The following is a 15,028-nucleotide window of genomic DNA, read 5'->3' on the forward strand; positions in this document are numbered from 1 at the left end:
TCAACACCAGAATCTGTTTCTAAACTCCGATTGTGGAGTGCCTTGCTTGTTTCACTCCCGCCAATTATGTGTATTCTGAGCTGCCTCCAACAGACGGGTTTTATCCCCCATCACTGCAATTAACTTTCTATTTACCTTTGTTTCTTGGCTTTTCATCCCCATGGCAACCTCGGGTAACATAATTTATTGGAATGATGATCAGGAAGCCAATTAATCACTTTCATAATATGCCCAATTTCACTTTGGTTTTAAACGGGACATGACACAAAAATAAACTACAGGCTTTTCCCAAAGTACATGGATCATCACACGTCATAAGAATGTTTTTCCTGTTTATTTCTTGATAGTGACAATTCGTTTCTAGCTTAAAATGAAACCTGAAGCAATATTTATTCTGAAATTTTGAGTATAAATCAATTTACGTTCATGATCTCTTTAACCATCTAACAGTAAATTTTTGTTCTTTCTCCAGCTGTGGATGTCAGCATGCTGTGTTCACAAGATCTTCTGCGCCTGCTTCTCTCCCTTCAGCCTGTTCTTCAGGATGCCATTCAGAAGAAACGAGCTGTCAGGTCATGGGAGAGTATCCAGCATGTGCAGGGGCCTCTCACGTGGCAGCAGTTCCACAAATTGGCTGGTCGGGGATCTTATGGTAAGATGATCTGTACCTTTCACTCATCACCTTTGCATGCACAATAACGGTAAATATGTGCAGTACATGATAGATTATATGAATGAACACTTACGAAAAAATGCCGGTCGATCGCTGAATGCGACTTTGCCGGCGGTGAGCGGAGAATCCCGCCCCATGAACTGTGGTCTAAACAGTATTTATCACCTGTTCCGTGGATGTATGAATCCAACTGAATTCACGATTACCAGGATAATATAAGATAGTGATATTTCTCTCCCTTGATGCCAAAAGAGTATTGTGGTCATAGAACTGAGTTTTCTGGTAGTCAGCTTTTCATGTGCATTGTTTGGGAGGAATTTGCAGTTTTTGGCATAGTGTGTTTGAACAAGTGGCAGAATCCACTGACTACAGATAAACTGTAATGCATGTTGAGAAGTTTGAAACAGATTTTTTGTGTGCTCGAGTCTCTAATTGGATTTGTTCCATTGTCTTGGGAAGTGCAAGAAGAGATACAGTTTATTTTAATAATATCTAACTGGCCTGTTTGACTGACCAAATTAGTACAAAATGCTGTTTACAGTTTTTGTTGTGTTCTATATTCCAATGACTCATAAATTTTAAATATGTAGTTAAGAAGCAAAGGTGAATGAAAATGTAATTCTGGAGTAATAATTAGGAAGGCAAAGGGGAACTTTGACACTAAATTATCAAAGAACATAAAAACAAAACGGTAAAATATTTTGCAGGCACATAATGAAGGAAGGCTATAGTGGGAATAGGACCATTAAGAACATACAGAACAATACCACAGGCATAGGGAGATGGCAGAAATATTAAATAATTATTTCACTTCGGTATTTACAAGGGAGATAAAACAAGTTAAAAATGACATTGCATGATGAGTTGGTCCACAAGGTAAGTGCATTTAAAATATAAAAAAAGGATTATTAAATAAACTAATCAAACTCCTGGTCTAGATGGATTGAAACAAGTATTTTAAAATGATGTATTCATGTGATATCAGCGTTACTACACATTCAGTAGTTTGATAGGAAAAGATATAGTGTTAAAGGATCGGGGGATAGTAGGGGCAGAACTCGTCCTATAGAATTATAGACCAGTCAGCTTAATATTGTGGTCGGGAACATAATGGAATACTTAGTAAAGGAGAGAATAGAAAAACATTTGGAATTGAAAAATATAATCATGGATAGTCGGCCTGTATTTCAAAAAGGAAAATCTTGCTTGACCAACCTTAATTAATTTTTTGAGGAGTAACTGAGAAAGCAGGTAGGTCTTGTGAAGTAGCGGGTAGTCGGAAGTTCCAGGTTCAAGTCCCACCCAAGAACCTGTGGCCAAGGAGGGTGCATTCATAACATGGTCAGTGTCAACCTGCAAATCCTTTCAACAACCATTGGCTGATTATAAGACCAGGATTAGATGAGTCCTGATTAGCCATGCAAGTGGCACCCCTCATGCTAGTTGCCTCTGGTGACAGACTGGCGACCTGTTTGGGAATATTTAGTTATGGAAACAGATGAAAGTCTGCCTTGGTGCACCACTAGGTGCGGGAAGAGAATTGGAGTGAAACAGAGAAACTAGGCAATGGCAATTTAGTACATGTTATTTTATCTGGATATTCAAAAGGTTCTCGATAGTTTGGCGCATAATAGACTATTGAATATGGTAAAGAATGCAAAGTCGAGGACAAGTGGCAGAATGGATTGCTAGCTGACTTCAAGACAGAAAGCAGTTGGAGTAAATAGTAATAATCTTTATTGTCACAAGTAGGCTTACATTAACACTGTAATGGAAGTTTCTGTGAAAAGCCCCTAGTCGCCACATTCTGGTGCCTGTTCGGGTACATAGAAGAAGAATTCGCAAAGTCCAAATTATCTAACAGCATATCTTTTGGGACTTGTGGGAGGAAACCGGAGCACCCGGAGGAAACTTATGCAGACACGGGGAGAACATGCAGACTCTGCACAGAAGGTGACCCGAGCCGGGAATTGAACATGGGAACCTGTTAACCACTGTGCTACGTAGTTATACGGAGTGGCTGGAGATGGAAAGTGTTGTTTCACAAGGATTGGTGCTGGGACCATTAACAATTTGCACATTGGAATTAACAACACAATTTCTGACGTAGAACTATACTGCCATTTCTTCGCTGTCACTTTGTCAAAATTCAGGAATTTCCTTCCTAATAATATTGTGATGCACCTACACGAAGTAAGACCTACATTCCAGTGGAAAAGAAAGACTCTTTAAGGGAAGGACTATCCGCAACTAACTAAGGGAGTTAAAATATAATATCAAACTGAAAGAAAAAGTGTATAATTTTGCAAAGATAAGTGGCAGGTTAGAAAATTGGACCCAATAAGTTCAGCAAAGATTGATCAAGAGATTAATAAGAGGGAAATTAGAGTATGGGGGGAATACTTGCTCGAAACAAGTTTCTGCAGGTATTGAAAAAGGGAAGATGGAAGTGAAGTGAACATTGGACCTCTAGAGAGTGAGTCGGGGGAATTAATAGTGGAAAATAAGGAAATAGAATTGAACAGATATTTTACATCTGTCTTTACAGTAGAGGATACAAATAACATCCATATATAATTGTGAATCAAGAGGTGAAAGGGAGGGAAGAACTTTAAACAACAATAATCACCAGGGAAAGGGGACTAGAAAATTATTAGAACTAAAAGCCGACATGTCCCCAGATGGACTTCACCCATGGGTTTTGAAAATAGTGACTGCTGAGATAGTTTATGCATTGGTTTTAATTTTCCAAAATTCCTCAGATAAAATAAAGGTTCCAGAACATTGGAAAATAACAAATGTTACCCCTCTATTCAACAAAGGATGAGGAATGCAGAAAACTACAGGCCAGTACATCTGGCATAGGGATAATACTGGAACCTATTATTTTTTATTTTTTTTTGGAAATAATTTTTATTGAAAAATTTTGAATTTATACAACAATAACGCACCATAATAAAATACCAAAAATAACAATAATATTAACAATCATAAACATTCGCCCCACCTCCATGAACAACACAGCATTTTAAAAACAACGCAAATTAGCACAATATAACCCCCCCCCCCCCCGTGGGTTGCTGCTGCTATTGACCAAGTTACCTATCTTTGAGCCAGGAAGTCCAGAAAAGGCTGCCATCGTTTATAGAACCCTTGTATTGATTCTCTCAGGGCAAATTTGACCCTTTCCAATTTTATAAATCCCGCCATGTCACTGATCCAGGTCTCCACACTTGAGGGGGCCTTGCATCCTTCCACTGTAGCAGAATCCTTCGTCGGGCTACTAGGGACGCAAAGGCCAGGACACCGGCCTCTTTTGACTCCTGCACTCCCGGCTCTACCGCAACTCCAAAAATCGCGAGTCCCCACCCTAGTTTGACCCTGGATCCAACCACCCTCTACACCGTCCCCGCCACCCCCTTCCAGAATTCTTCCAGTGCTGGGCATGCCCAGAACATATGGGCGTGGTTCGCTGGACTCCCCGAACATCTGGTGCACCTGTCCTCACCCCCAAAGAACCTACTCATCCTAGTCCCGGACATGTGGGCCCCTTGGATGAGACTAAGCCTCGCACATGAGGAGGAAGAGTTGACTCTCTCCAAGGCATCCGCCCAAGTCCCGTCCTCTATCTGCTCCCCAAGTTCCTCCTCCCATTTAGCCTTCAGCTCCTCCACTGACGACTCCTCCACCTTCCTCCACCTCCTGCATTACCGTATAGATGTCAGACATCTTCCCCTCTCCGACCCACACCCCCGAAAGCACTCTGTCCATCGTCCCCCGCGACGGCAGCAGAGGGAATCCCTCTACCTGTCGCCTAGCAAACTCCTTTACCTGCAAGTATCTGAACATGTTCCCTTGGGGAAGGCCAAATTTATCTTCCAGTTCCCCCAGGCCCGCAAACCTCCCGCCAATAAACAGGTACCTCAATTTGCTGATGCCCGCCCTTTGCCACCCCCTAAATCCCCCATCCTTGTTCCCCGGGATGAACCGATGGTTGCCACCCAGTGGAGCCTCTATCGAGCCCCCTGTTTCCCCCCGATGCCGTCTCCACTGTCCCCAGATTCTTAGGGTCGCCGCCACCATCGGGCTCGTGGTAAACCTCTTAGGGGGGAGCGGCAACGGTGCCGTTAACATGGCACCCAGGCTCGTACCTCTACATGACGCCATCTCCATTCTTTTCCACACCGCCCCTCCCCCCTCCCTCACCCATTTACGCACCATTGACACATTGGCCGCCCAATAGTACCCCAGAAGGTTGGGCAGCGCCAGCCCGCCTCTATCCCTCCCTCGCTCCCTCTTCACTCTCGGAGTCCCATGTGCCCACACAAAGCTCAAAATACTGCTAGTGACTCTCCTAAAGAAGGCCCTGGGGATAAAGATGGGCAGGCACTGAAAGAGGAACAAGAACCTCGGAAGCACCGTCATTTTGACGGACTGTACCCTCCCCGCCAACGATAATGGCAGCATGTCCCACCTCTTGAACTCCTCCATCTGATCTACAAGTCTGGTGAAGTTATGCTTGTGAAGAGTCCCCCAGTCCCTGGCCACCTGCACCCCCAGGTACCTAAAGCTCTCCCCTGCCCGCCTAAGCGGGAGCCTACCAATTCCTTCCTCCTGGTCTCCAGGATGCAGCACAAACACCTCGCTCTTGCCTAAATTTAATTTATAACCTGAAAAGGTCCCAAACTCAGCTAGCAACTCCATCCCTCCCACCGGGTCCGCCACATACAGTAACAGGAACCTATTATTAAGGTGAGTCTTTCACTATTGTTAAGTCAGAAGTACAGGGCGGCATAGTGGCACAGTGGTTGGCACTGCTGCATCACAGCACCAGGGTCCCGGGTTCGTTTCTGACCTCGGGGAAACTGCCTGTGTGGAATTTGCACTTTCTCCCTGTGTCTGCGTGGGTTTCCTCTGGTTGCTTCGGTTTCCTCCCACAGTCCAAAGATGCTCAGGTGAGGCGGAATGGTCATGCTAAATTGCACCTTGGGGTGGGGTTACAGGAATAGGATGGGGGATTGGGTCTCGGTAGTGTGGTCGTTCAAAGTGTCGGTGCAGACTCAGATGGGTTGAATGACCTTCTTCTGCACTGTTGGGATTCTATGATTCTAGATATATTTGATATGGAGGTACTGGCGTTTGACTGTGGTGGGCACAGTAAGAAGCCTTACAACACCAGGTTAGGATGCACACTCTTTAGGATTCTTGCTTGCCTTCAGAATTAAGGAAATATTCGCTTCGCGGAGCGTCTGTGGCAGCAGACCTCCTTCAAATGAATGATTATACATGCCAATCAGCAGCTCCATTAGTTAGTCTTTAAGTTCCTTATAAAATTCACATCCAAAACCATCCAACCCTGGAGCGTGACCAGATTGAATCTCCTTCAAGGCAAGAGCCACTTCCCCTTTAGAAATAGCAGCATTCAGGAGCAACCGTTGGTCCTCGAGATTACTGGTAACTTGAGAAGAAGCACTCCATAAATGTCAATCCATCCCCAGACTGGTCTATTTTGTGTAAAAACCCTTAAATCTTTTGTTGATATCTTCTATTTTAATAATTTTATTACCCTTGGAATCTAGCACAGAGGGAATAGCACTAGAGTTGGCCGCCTTCCTCGTCAAAAAGGCTAGGTATCTACTCTGGTTTATTTCCAAACTTGTATAACTTCTGTTTTGCAAACTATAAACTCCTCTCAGTGCACTGAGTCAGCAAGGAGTCCAGTGCCACATGAGTCACATTAATTTCTTTCAAGAATGAGTGGTTAGGACCCTTGCCATAAACCATCTGTGCTTCGGCCAGGGTGGGTGTGTGTGCGGGGTAGGTGGGATGCATGAAGAGAATGATATTGATGAGGAGCAGATAAGTAAGAGACTTTATCTTTTAGGATGTAGTGTTCTCCACACATCTAAGTACCCCACCTCCTCACAAACTGATGCTGGGCAGCACGGTAGCACAAGTGGATAGCACTGTGGCTTCACAGTGCCAGGGTCCCAGGTTCGATTCCCCGCTGGGTCACTGTCTGTGCGGAGTCTGCACATTCTCCGTGTCTGCGTGGGTTTCCTCCGGGTACTCCGGTTTCCTCCCACAGTTGTGCAGAGTCTGCACGTTCTCCCTGTGTCTGCGTGGGTTTCCTCCGGGTGCTCCGGTTTCCTCCCAGTACAAAGTCATGTAGGTTAGGTGGCTTGGCCATGATAAATTGCCCTTAAGTGACCAAAAAGGATAGGAGGGGTTATTGGGTTACGGGGATGAGGGTGGAAGTGAGGGCTTAAGTGGGTTGGTGCAGACTTGATGGGCCGAATGGCCTCCTTCTGCACTGTATGTTCTATGGTGCCCTTGTCTGTTGTGTGGGAGTTTCTGGTAACTCGGAGTTTGTCCACTGAGGGTTAAGGTGACAATTTAAGTCGCCACCTATAAAAGAATTAGTAACGCCAAATCAGCAAAGTCCGCAAGACTCTAATAATAAAATCGGGAATAAGTTGGTGGACCGTAGAATATCAATCACGCTGCTCCATCACCATATCCCCTACATAGCGTGCCTCTTAACTAGAAGGAGCATGCTGAGGGGTGCTTTCCGTTCAAGATAAATGGAGATTCCTGAGATTCTTAAGGATGAAGCATTCAATATGGTGTCATTTCCAACATAATACACCCAGCTTTCGTATCCAATTTAAGAAAACATGGCAGCCAGCTCTCCATAGGGAGTTTGCCCTCCACTCCTCCAGGCAATCCAGCGACCCGGATATTTTTCTTCACCTTCGGTTCTCCAGATTCTCCAGGATTTCTGACCATATGTAGCTGGTTTTCCAAGGAGTGCAAGCAGGCCTCAGCTGAAGAAGTTGCATTTTCGACAGTCAGGATTCTCTCCTCCGTTTCATCAAACCTCTTATTAGTATTCTGCAGCTCAGTCTCATGTCTCATGAGCACTAATATTCTGTGCTAACTTGCCGGTTTTATAACTTTTATAATGTTTGCAGTCACCATCTGCAGTGCCTTCGAGAGTGCCAGATCGACTCACCATATTGAGGAGTCAACTCTCACCCCAGTTGCATCTGACTGCTCCCTTTTGCCGACATATTTCTTAGGATTCCTCTGCATTTTATCATTCGTGCTCAGCCAGAAATCTTCTAGCGACGATGGAGTATTCACTGCCGGATTAGGTAAATGTCTGCCGTGTAAACAGGATAAATGAGAGAATTAAAGGATGAGTAGCTCCAGAGCCGATGGAAGCGCTGCTGTTCCCGCACCTGCATCACAGATCCCCCCGAGGGATGGTTTTGAGTGGGTGGTTTTTGGGTTGCTCCAAGACGATGGATTAGGCTCCAGCACTTCCTGCTGGAGTGTGTGAAGTTTAGCTCTACTACGAGAGCTAACGAGCCTACTAAGAGCCTTTGGGACTCTTTTCATCTAAGCATGGGACATAGATGGATTAGTAGCTCGAGGGATTGCTGTGCAGGCACCAAAGAGACGGTTATATGCATCTTCAACGGTGATGTTTCGTGCTGGGATTGTTGAGATGCTTCATTCCAATGTTTCACTGTATCTTGTCCGTTGGCTTTCTGGAGGTTAGATAGCATCTTCTTGCGGCTGTTGATGACTGGAACATGTAGGCCTAAATGAACGAGTAGAGGAAAGTGTTGGCTGTGCGGAACGTCATCTAAGACGAGGCCTGTGCAGGGTGGGGAGTCCGGTTAAGACAGCTGACTTAGAACCGGTCAGGAGAGTAATTCCTATGCCATCTGACTGAGTGGAATGTTACTTGCTGTTTGGGGTCATGTAGAAGTGTTAGATCATTTCTGGATGCTCACTCTGCAAGCACTTCACCGTCACACGTTATGATGGTAAATGTAAATGAGAAAATGAGAGGAGGGATGAGTGGAGCATAAGCACCAACATGGGCAGGTTGGGCATAATGGCTCATTTTGAGCCATAGTTGTCACGGTTTCTGATTTAGGATTTGCATTTTTTAGTTTTTAATTGCTCTCCTTTCCCTTTCCTATTTGGTGATTTTGTTTTTTCTTCAGCTGTTTACTATTTGTACCACATGATTGGTAACTTAATTTTCTTCAAAGAACAAAGAAAAGTACAGCACAGGAACAGGCCCTTCGGCCCTCCAAGTCCGCACCGACCATGCTGCCCATCTAAACTAAAATCTTCTACACTTCCGGGGTCCGTATCCCTCTATTCCCATCCTATTTATGTATTTGTCAAGATGCTCCTTAAACGTCACTTGTCCCTGCTTCCACCACCTCCTCCGACAGCGAGTTCCAGGCACCCACTACCCTCTTGTGTTTAAAAAGAAAACTTACCTCGTACATCTCCTCTAAACCTTACCCCTTGCACCTTAAACCTATGCCCCTGGTAATTGACCCCTCTACCCTGGGGAAAAAGTCTCTGACTATCCACTCTGTCTATGCCCCTCATAATTTTGTAGACCTCCATCAGGTCGCTCCTCAACCTCCTTTGTTCCAGTGAGAACAAACCAAGTTTATTCAACCTCTCCTCATAGCTAATGCCCCCCCATACCAGGCAACATCCTGGTAAATCTCTTCTGCACCCTCTCTAAAGCTTCCACATCCTTCTGGTAGTGTGGCGGCCAGAATTGAACATTATACTCCAAGTGTAGCCTAACTAAGCTTCTTTACCTGCAACATGACTTGCCAATTTTTATACTCAATGCCCCGGCCAATGAAGGCAAGCATGCCGTATGCCGCCTTGACGACCGTCTCCACCTATGTTGCCCCTTTCAGTGACCTGTGGACCTGTACACCAAGATCTCTCTGTCAATACTCTTGAGGGTTCTACCATTCACTGTATATTCCCTACCTGTTTTAGACATTCCAAAATGCATTACCTCACATTTGTCCGGATTAAATTCCACCTGCTATCTTGCCGCCCAAGTCTCCAACCGATCTAAATCCTGCTGTGTCCTCTGACGGTCCTCATCGCTATCCGCCAACCTTTGTGTCATCCGCAAACTTGCTAATCAGACCAGTTACGTTTTCCTCCAAATCAGTTACATATATTAGGAACAGCAAAGGTCCCAGCACTGATCCCTGCGGAACACCACGAGTCACAGCGCTCCAATCAGCAAAGCACCCTTCCATTGCTAATGTCTGCCTTCGATGACCTAACCAGTTCTGTATCCATCTTGCCATCTCACCTCTGATCCCGTGTGACTTCACCTTTTGTATGAGTCTGCCATGAGGGACCTTGTCAAAGGCCTTACTGAAGTCCATATAGACAACATCCACTGCCCTACCTGCATCAATCATCTTTGTGACCTCCTCGAAAACCTCTGTCAAGTTAGTGCGACACGACCCCCCCCTTCACAAAACCGTGCTGCCTCTCGCTATTATGACCACTTGCTTCCAAATGGGAGTAGATCCTGCCTCGAAGAATTCACTCCAGTAATTTCCCTACCACTGACGTAAGGCTCACTGGCCTGTAGTTCCCTGGATTATACTTGCTACCCTTCTTAAACGAAGGAACAACATTGGCTATTCTCCAGTCCTCCGGGACATCACCTGAAGACAGTGAGGATCCAAAGATTTCTGTCAAGGCCTCAGCAAATTCCCCTCTAGCCTCCTTCAGTATTCTGGGTTAGATCCCATCAGGCCCTGGGGACTTATCCACCTTAATATTTTTCAAGACGCCCAACACCTCTTTTTGGATCTCAATGTGACCCAGGCTATCTACACACACTTCTCCGGACTCCACATCCTCCAATTCCTTCTCTTTGGTGAATACTGATGCAAAGCATTAATTTAGTACCTCGCCCAGTTCCTCTGGCTCCACACATAGATTACCTCCCCTGTCCTTCAGTGGGCCAACCCTTTCCCTGGCTACCCTCTTGCTTTTTATGTATGTGTAAAAAGACTTGGAATTTTCCGTAACCCTGTTTGCCAATGACTTTTTGTGACCCCTTTCAGCCACCCAGTTATTATAAATTGGGTGAAACCCTAAGCTTCACATTGGGAGCAAATATTAAAATAGCAATGACTGGGAAAGGTGACTGGTGAATTTAATTGATTGACATTTTCACTTGTCTGGTAATGTAGGCTATGGCAGTACGGAATTCGGCGGGGGGATGGTGAAGAGTGAGAGTTGGGGAATTTAATTCTGTTGAAACATTTATTTTATGCTACAGAAATTTGAGATGGCCACAGGAGCTTTGGAGTAAACATATTTTATTATTTTTAATCTAATGAGCAAATGCCGGAGAGTTTTGCATGGAGGTTGTTGGGGTAAAGGATGACTTAAGAACATTTATTGGCTTTTTTAAGTTTAACTTGAACATTGAAAAGCATATAGTGCATAAAATGGCAACTTAAAATATGCTATCTGTTTGACGAATGAGGGAAACCACACAACCCACGAGGGTGAAAGTAATGAGCTGTTTATAAAAGAATTATGAAAGGAGCTTTTGTTTCATTGTTTCACCATTCCCAAGACCAACTCTTCTGTCCTTCAATCTCTCCTGACTTTCACCCTATCACAGCTTTTCATGTTGCCCTTGTCCCACCCACCTCATTCTCAAAGTCTAACTTTTCTCAGTTCTGATGAAAGGTTGCAGACCTAAAACATTAGCTCTGTATATCTCCACAGATGTAGTCATAACCTGCTGAGTGTTTCCAGCATTTTCTGTTTTTACTTCAGATTTCTTGCATCTGTGGTATGCTATTTTTTAATTAGTGTTGGTAATTGAAGTTTAATTTAAAAGCCAATGAATCATACCCTATTTTGAGGTGGTAGTAAACATAATTCAATTATTTGAATTCTCCAATGATGTCAACTGAATTCAGAATGCCTAGAGCTTCATTTTTCTGGAGTGATTATTATCATTCCCCTTCATTTAGTCCTTTTGCACCTAAAGTCTAGCCATAGTCCATTTGTTGGACAGCATAGTTTTCTGATCTGTTTGTTGTTAAATGGATTGGATTGGATTGGATTTGTTTATTGTCACGTGTACCGAGGTACAGTGAAAAGTATTTTTCTGCAAGCAGCTCAACAGATCATTCAGTACATGGGAAGAAAAGGGAATTAAACAGAATTCAAGAAAATACATGAGAATACATAATAGGGCAACACAATATATACAATGTACTACATAAGCATTGGCATCGGATGAAGCAGACACGGGTGTAGTGTTAATGAGGTCAGTCCATAAGAGGGTCATTTAGGAGTCTGGTGACAGTGGGGAAGAAGCTGTTTTTGAGTCTGTTCGTCCGTGTTCTCAGACTTCTGAATCTCCTGCCCGATGGAAGAAGTTGGAAAAGTGAGTAAGCCGGGTGGGAGGGATCCTTGATTATGCTGCCTGCTTTCCCCTGGCAGCGGGAGGTGTAGATGGAATCAATGGATGGGAGGCAGGTTTGTGTGATGGACTGGGCGGTGTTCACGACTCTCTGAAGTTCCTCGCGGTCCTGGGCTGAGCAGTTGCCATACCAGGCTGTGATGCAGCCCGATAGGATGCTCTCTATAGTGCATCTGTAAAAGTTGGTAAGGGTTAATGTGGACATGCCGAATTTCCTTAGTTTCCGGAGGAAGTAAAGGCGCTGTTGTGCTTTCTTGGTGATAGCGTCGACATGAGTGGACCAGGATAGATTTTTGGTGATGTGCACCCCTAGGAATTTGAAACTGCTCACCATCTCTACCTTGGCTCCGTTGATTCTGACAGGGGTGTGCACAGTACTTTGCTTCCTGAAGTCGATGACCAGCTCTTTAGTTTTGCTGGCATTAAGGGAGAGATTGTTGTCGCTGCACCACTCCACTAGGTTCTCTATCTCCCTCCTGTATTCGGACTCGTCGTTATTCGAGATCCGGCCCACTATGGTCGTATCGTCAGCAAACTTGTAGATGGAGTTGGAACCCAGTTTTGCCATGCAGTCGTGTGTGTACAGGGAGTAGAGTAGGGGGCTAAGTACACAGCCTTGTGGGGCACCGGTATTGAGGACTATTGTGGAGGAGGTGTTGGTGTTCATTCTTACTGACTGTGGTCTGTTGGTCAGAAAGTCAAGGATCCAGTTGCAGAGTGGAGAGCCAAGTCCTAGGTTTTGGAGCTTTGATATGAGCTTGGCTGGGATTATGGTGTTGAAGGCGGAGCTGTAGTCAATAAATAGGAGTCTGATGTAGGAGTCCTTGTTTTCGAGATGCTCTAGGGATGAGTGTAGGGCCAGGGAAATGGCGTCTGATGTGGACCGGTTGCGACGGTATGCGAATTGAAGTGGGTCAAGGCGTTCCGGGAGTATGGAGGTGATGCGCTTCATGATCAGCCTCTCGAAGCACTTCGTTACAACTGATGTCAGGGCCACCGGGCGGTAGTCATTGAGGCACGTTGCCTGGTTCTTCTTTGGTACCGGTATGATGGTGGTCTTCTTGAAGCAGGTGGGGACCTCGGAGTGGAGTAGGGATAGGTTAAAGATGTCTGTGAAAACCTCTGCCAGCTGGACCGCGCAGACTCTGAGTGCATGACCGGGGATCCCGTCCGGGCCCATCTCCTTCCGTGGGTTCACTTTCAGGAAGGCCGATCTGACTTCGGAAACTGTGATGGTGGGTATGGGTGAATTATGGGTTGCTGGGGCACTCGATAGCGGATTGTTGGTTACCTGCTCAAACCGAGCATAGAATGCATTAAGTTCATCGGGGAGGGGTGCACTGCTGCCAGAGATACTGCTCTGCTTCGCTTTGTAGCCCGTTAAGTTTGCTTAGTCCTTGCCACAACCGTCGAGAGTCTGTCTGTGACTCTAGTTTAGTTTGATATTCTCTCTTGGCATCTCGGATGGCTTTGCGGAGGTCGTACCTGGATTTCTTGTATAGGACAGGGTCGTCTGCCTTGAACGCCTCAGATCTGTCCTTCAGTAGGGAGTCAATCTCGCGGTTGAGCCATGGTTTCCGGTTGGGGAACGTACGTACTGCTTTCTTTGGCACGCAGTCGTCCACACATTTGCTGATGAAGTCTGTGACGGTGGTGACATACTCATTTAAGTTAGTCGCTGAGTTCTTAAATATGCCCATCCTAACTGGATGATTAATCACAGATTTTTCTTTTTACGGGATGTGGGCTTCGCTGGCTAGGCCAGCATTTACCTATCCCTAATTCCCTTTGAGAAGATGGTGCGGAGCAGCTGCCTTGAACCGCTGCAGCCCATGTGGTGTAGGTACACCCATTCTATTATTAGGGAGGGAGTTTCAGGATTTTGACCCAGCGACAGTGAAGGAATGGTGATATATTTCCATGGTGAGTGACTTGGAGGGGAACTTCCAGGTGATGGTGTTCCCAGGTATCTGCTGCCCTTGTTCTTCTAGATGTTCGTGGTCATTGGTTTGGAAGGCGCTGCCTAAAGAACCTTGGTGAGTTCTTGTAGTGCATCTTGTAGATGGTACACACAACTTCTACTGTGCATTGGTGGTGGAGGGAGTGAATGTTTGTGGAAGGGGTAGATATCAAGCGGGCTGTTTTGTCCAGGGTGGTTTCGAGCTTCTCGAGTGTTGTTGGAGCTGCACTCCAACAAGTGCATTAAGGGGGATAGTGTTTAAGTTAATTTGCTTATTGTTAATTTATTTTTTTGTCTATTGGGCTGGGGGGGGGGTTTGTTATATGCGTTGTTACGAGGGGGGGGGGGGGGGGGTGTTTATTATTGTTATTGCTATTATTGTTCTGTTGATATTTATTTTTCAAAGATTCCAATAAAAATTATTTACAAAAAAAATAGTAGTTCAGTTTGTGGTCAATGGTAATCCTCCAGAATGTAATATTTAATTAAAATGCACAAGCACCTGTTCACCAGATTATAACCAGGCATAATTTTGGACATTCGGCAAGCAAAAAGATATCACCCAAGACCCCAATCCTCTCCATTGCTCTATCTATGGTTGGCAAGTGCATAAACATTTATCTTTATTAACGTATAACATTCCCAGTCGAACAGTTTTCCTATTCCTCTTTATTGGACAGAACTGTAATTACTCCGAATCCTCAAACTTGACCAGAGGGAGGATTATACTGTGAACTGAGACAACACTTGAAGGGTTGGTTTATTTCAGCTGCTCATGCTTGTTTAAACAGGGGTGGAATTTGATATTAACCTCCTCATTTTTATGATGTATATCTTGCATATGACTCATTAACATTGCTATTGGCACAAATACTGCTTTACTATTAAAAAGGCTGTGCTTGCTACCAATGTTGTGCATGCACAGTTTAATGCCAATCCATAGATCCCTACAGTGCAGAAGGAGGCCATTCGATCCAGCAAATTTGCACCAACCCTCAGAAACAGCGCTCTACCTAGGCCCACTCCCCTGCCCTATTCTGTAACCCCAAATAACCGGCACATATTTGAACACTAAGAAGGAATT

At 45.0% G+C, this 15,028-nt stretch overlaps 1 protein-coding gene across 5 annotated transcripts in view; it reads left to right on the top strand.

The window, feature by feature from the left end:
• The window catches only part of med13a (mediator complex subunit 13a), a 213,345-nt gene that overhangs the window by 144,933 nt on the left and 53,384 nt on the right, over nucleotides 1–15,028 (top strand). For all 5 annotated transcript variants that reach the window (XR_005462660.1, XM_038814673.1, XM_038814674.1 and 2 more), the window contains exon 18: nucleotides 473–652. Coding sequence is in view for 4 of the 5 variants with exons in the window: in XM_038814673.1 (XP_038670601.1) it covers nucleotides 473–652 (180 nt within the window). In the remaining variant the exon portion in view is untranslated. The remainder of the gene's footprint in view (nucleotides 1–472; nucleotides 653–15,028) is intronic.

This window comes from Scyliorhinus canicula, chromosome 12, assembly GCF_902713615.1.
Source record: "Scyliorhinus canicula chromosome 12, sScyCan1.1, whole genome shotgun sequence".
Taxonomy (NCBI): Eukaryota; Metazoa; Chordata; class Chondrichthyes; order Carcharhiniformes; family Scyliorhinidae; genus Scyliorhinus; species Scyliorhinus canicula.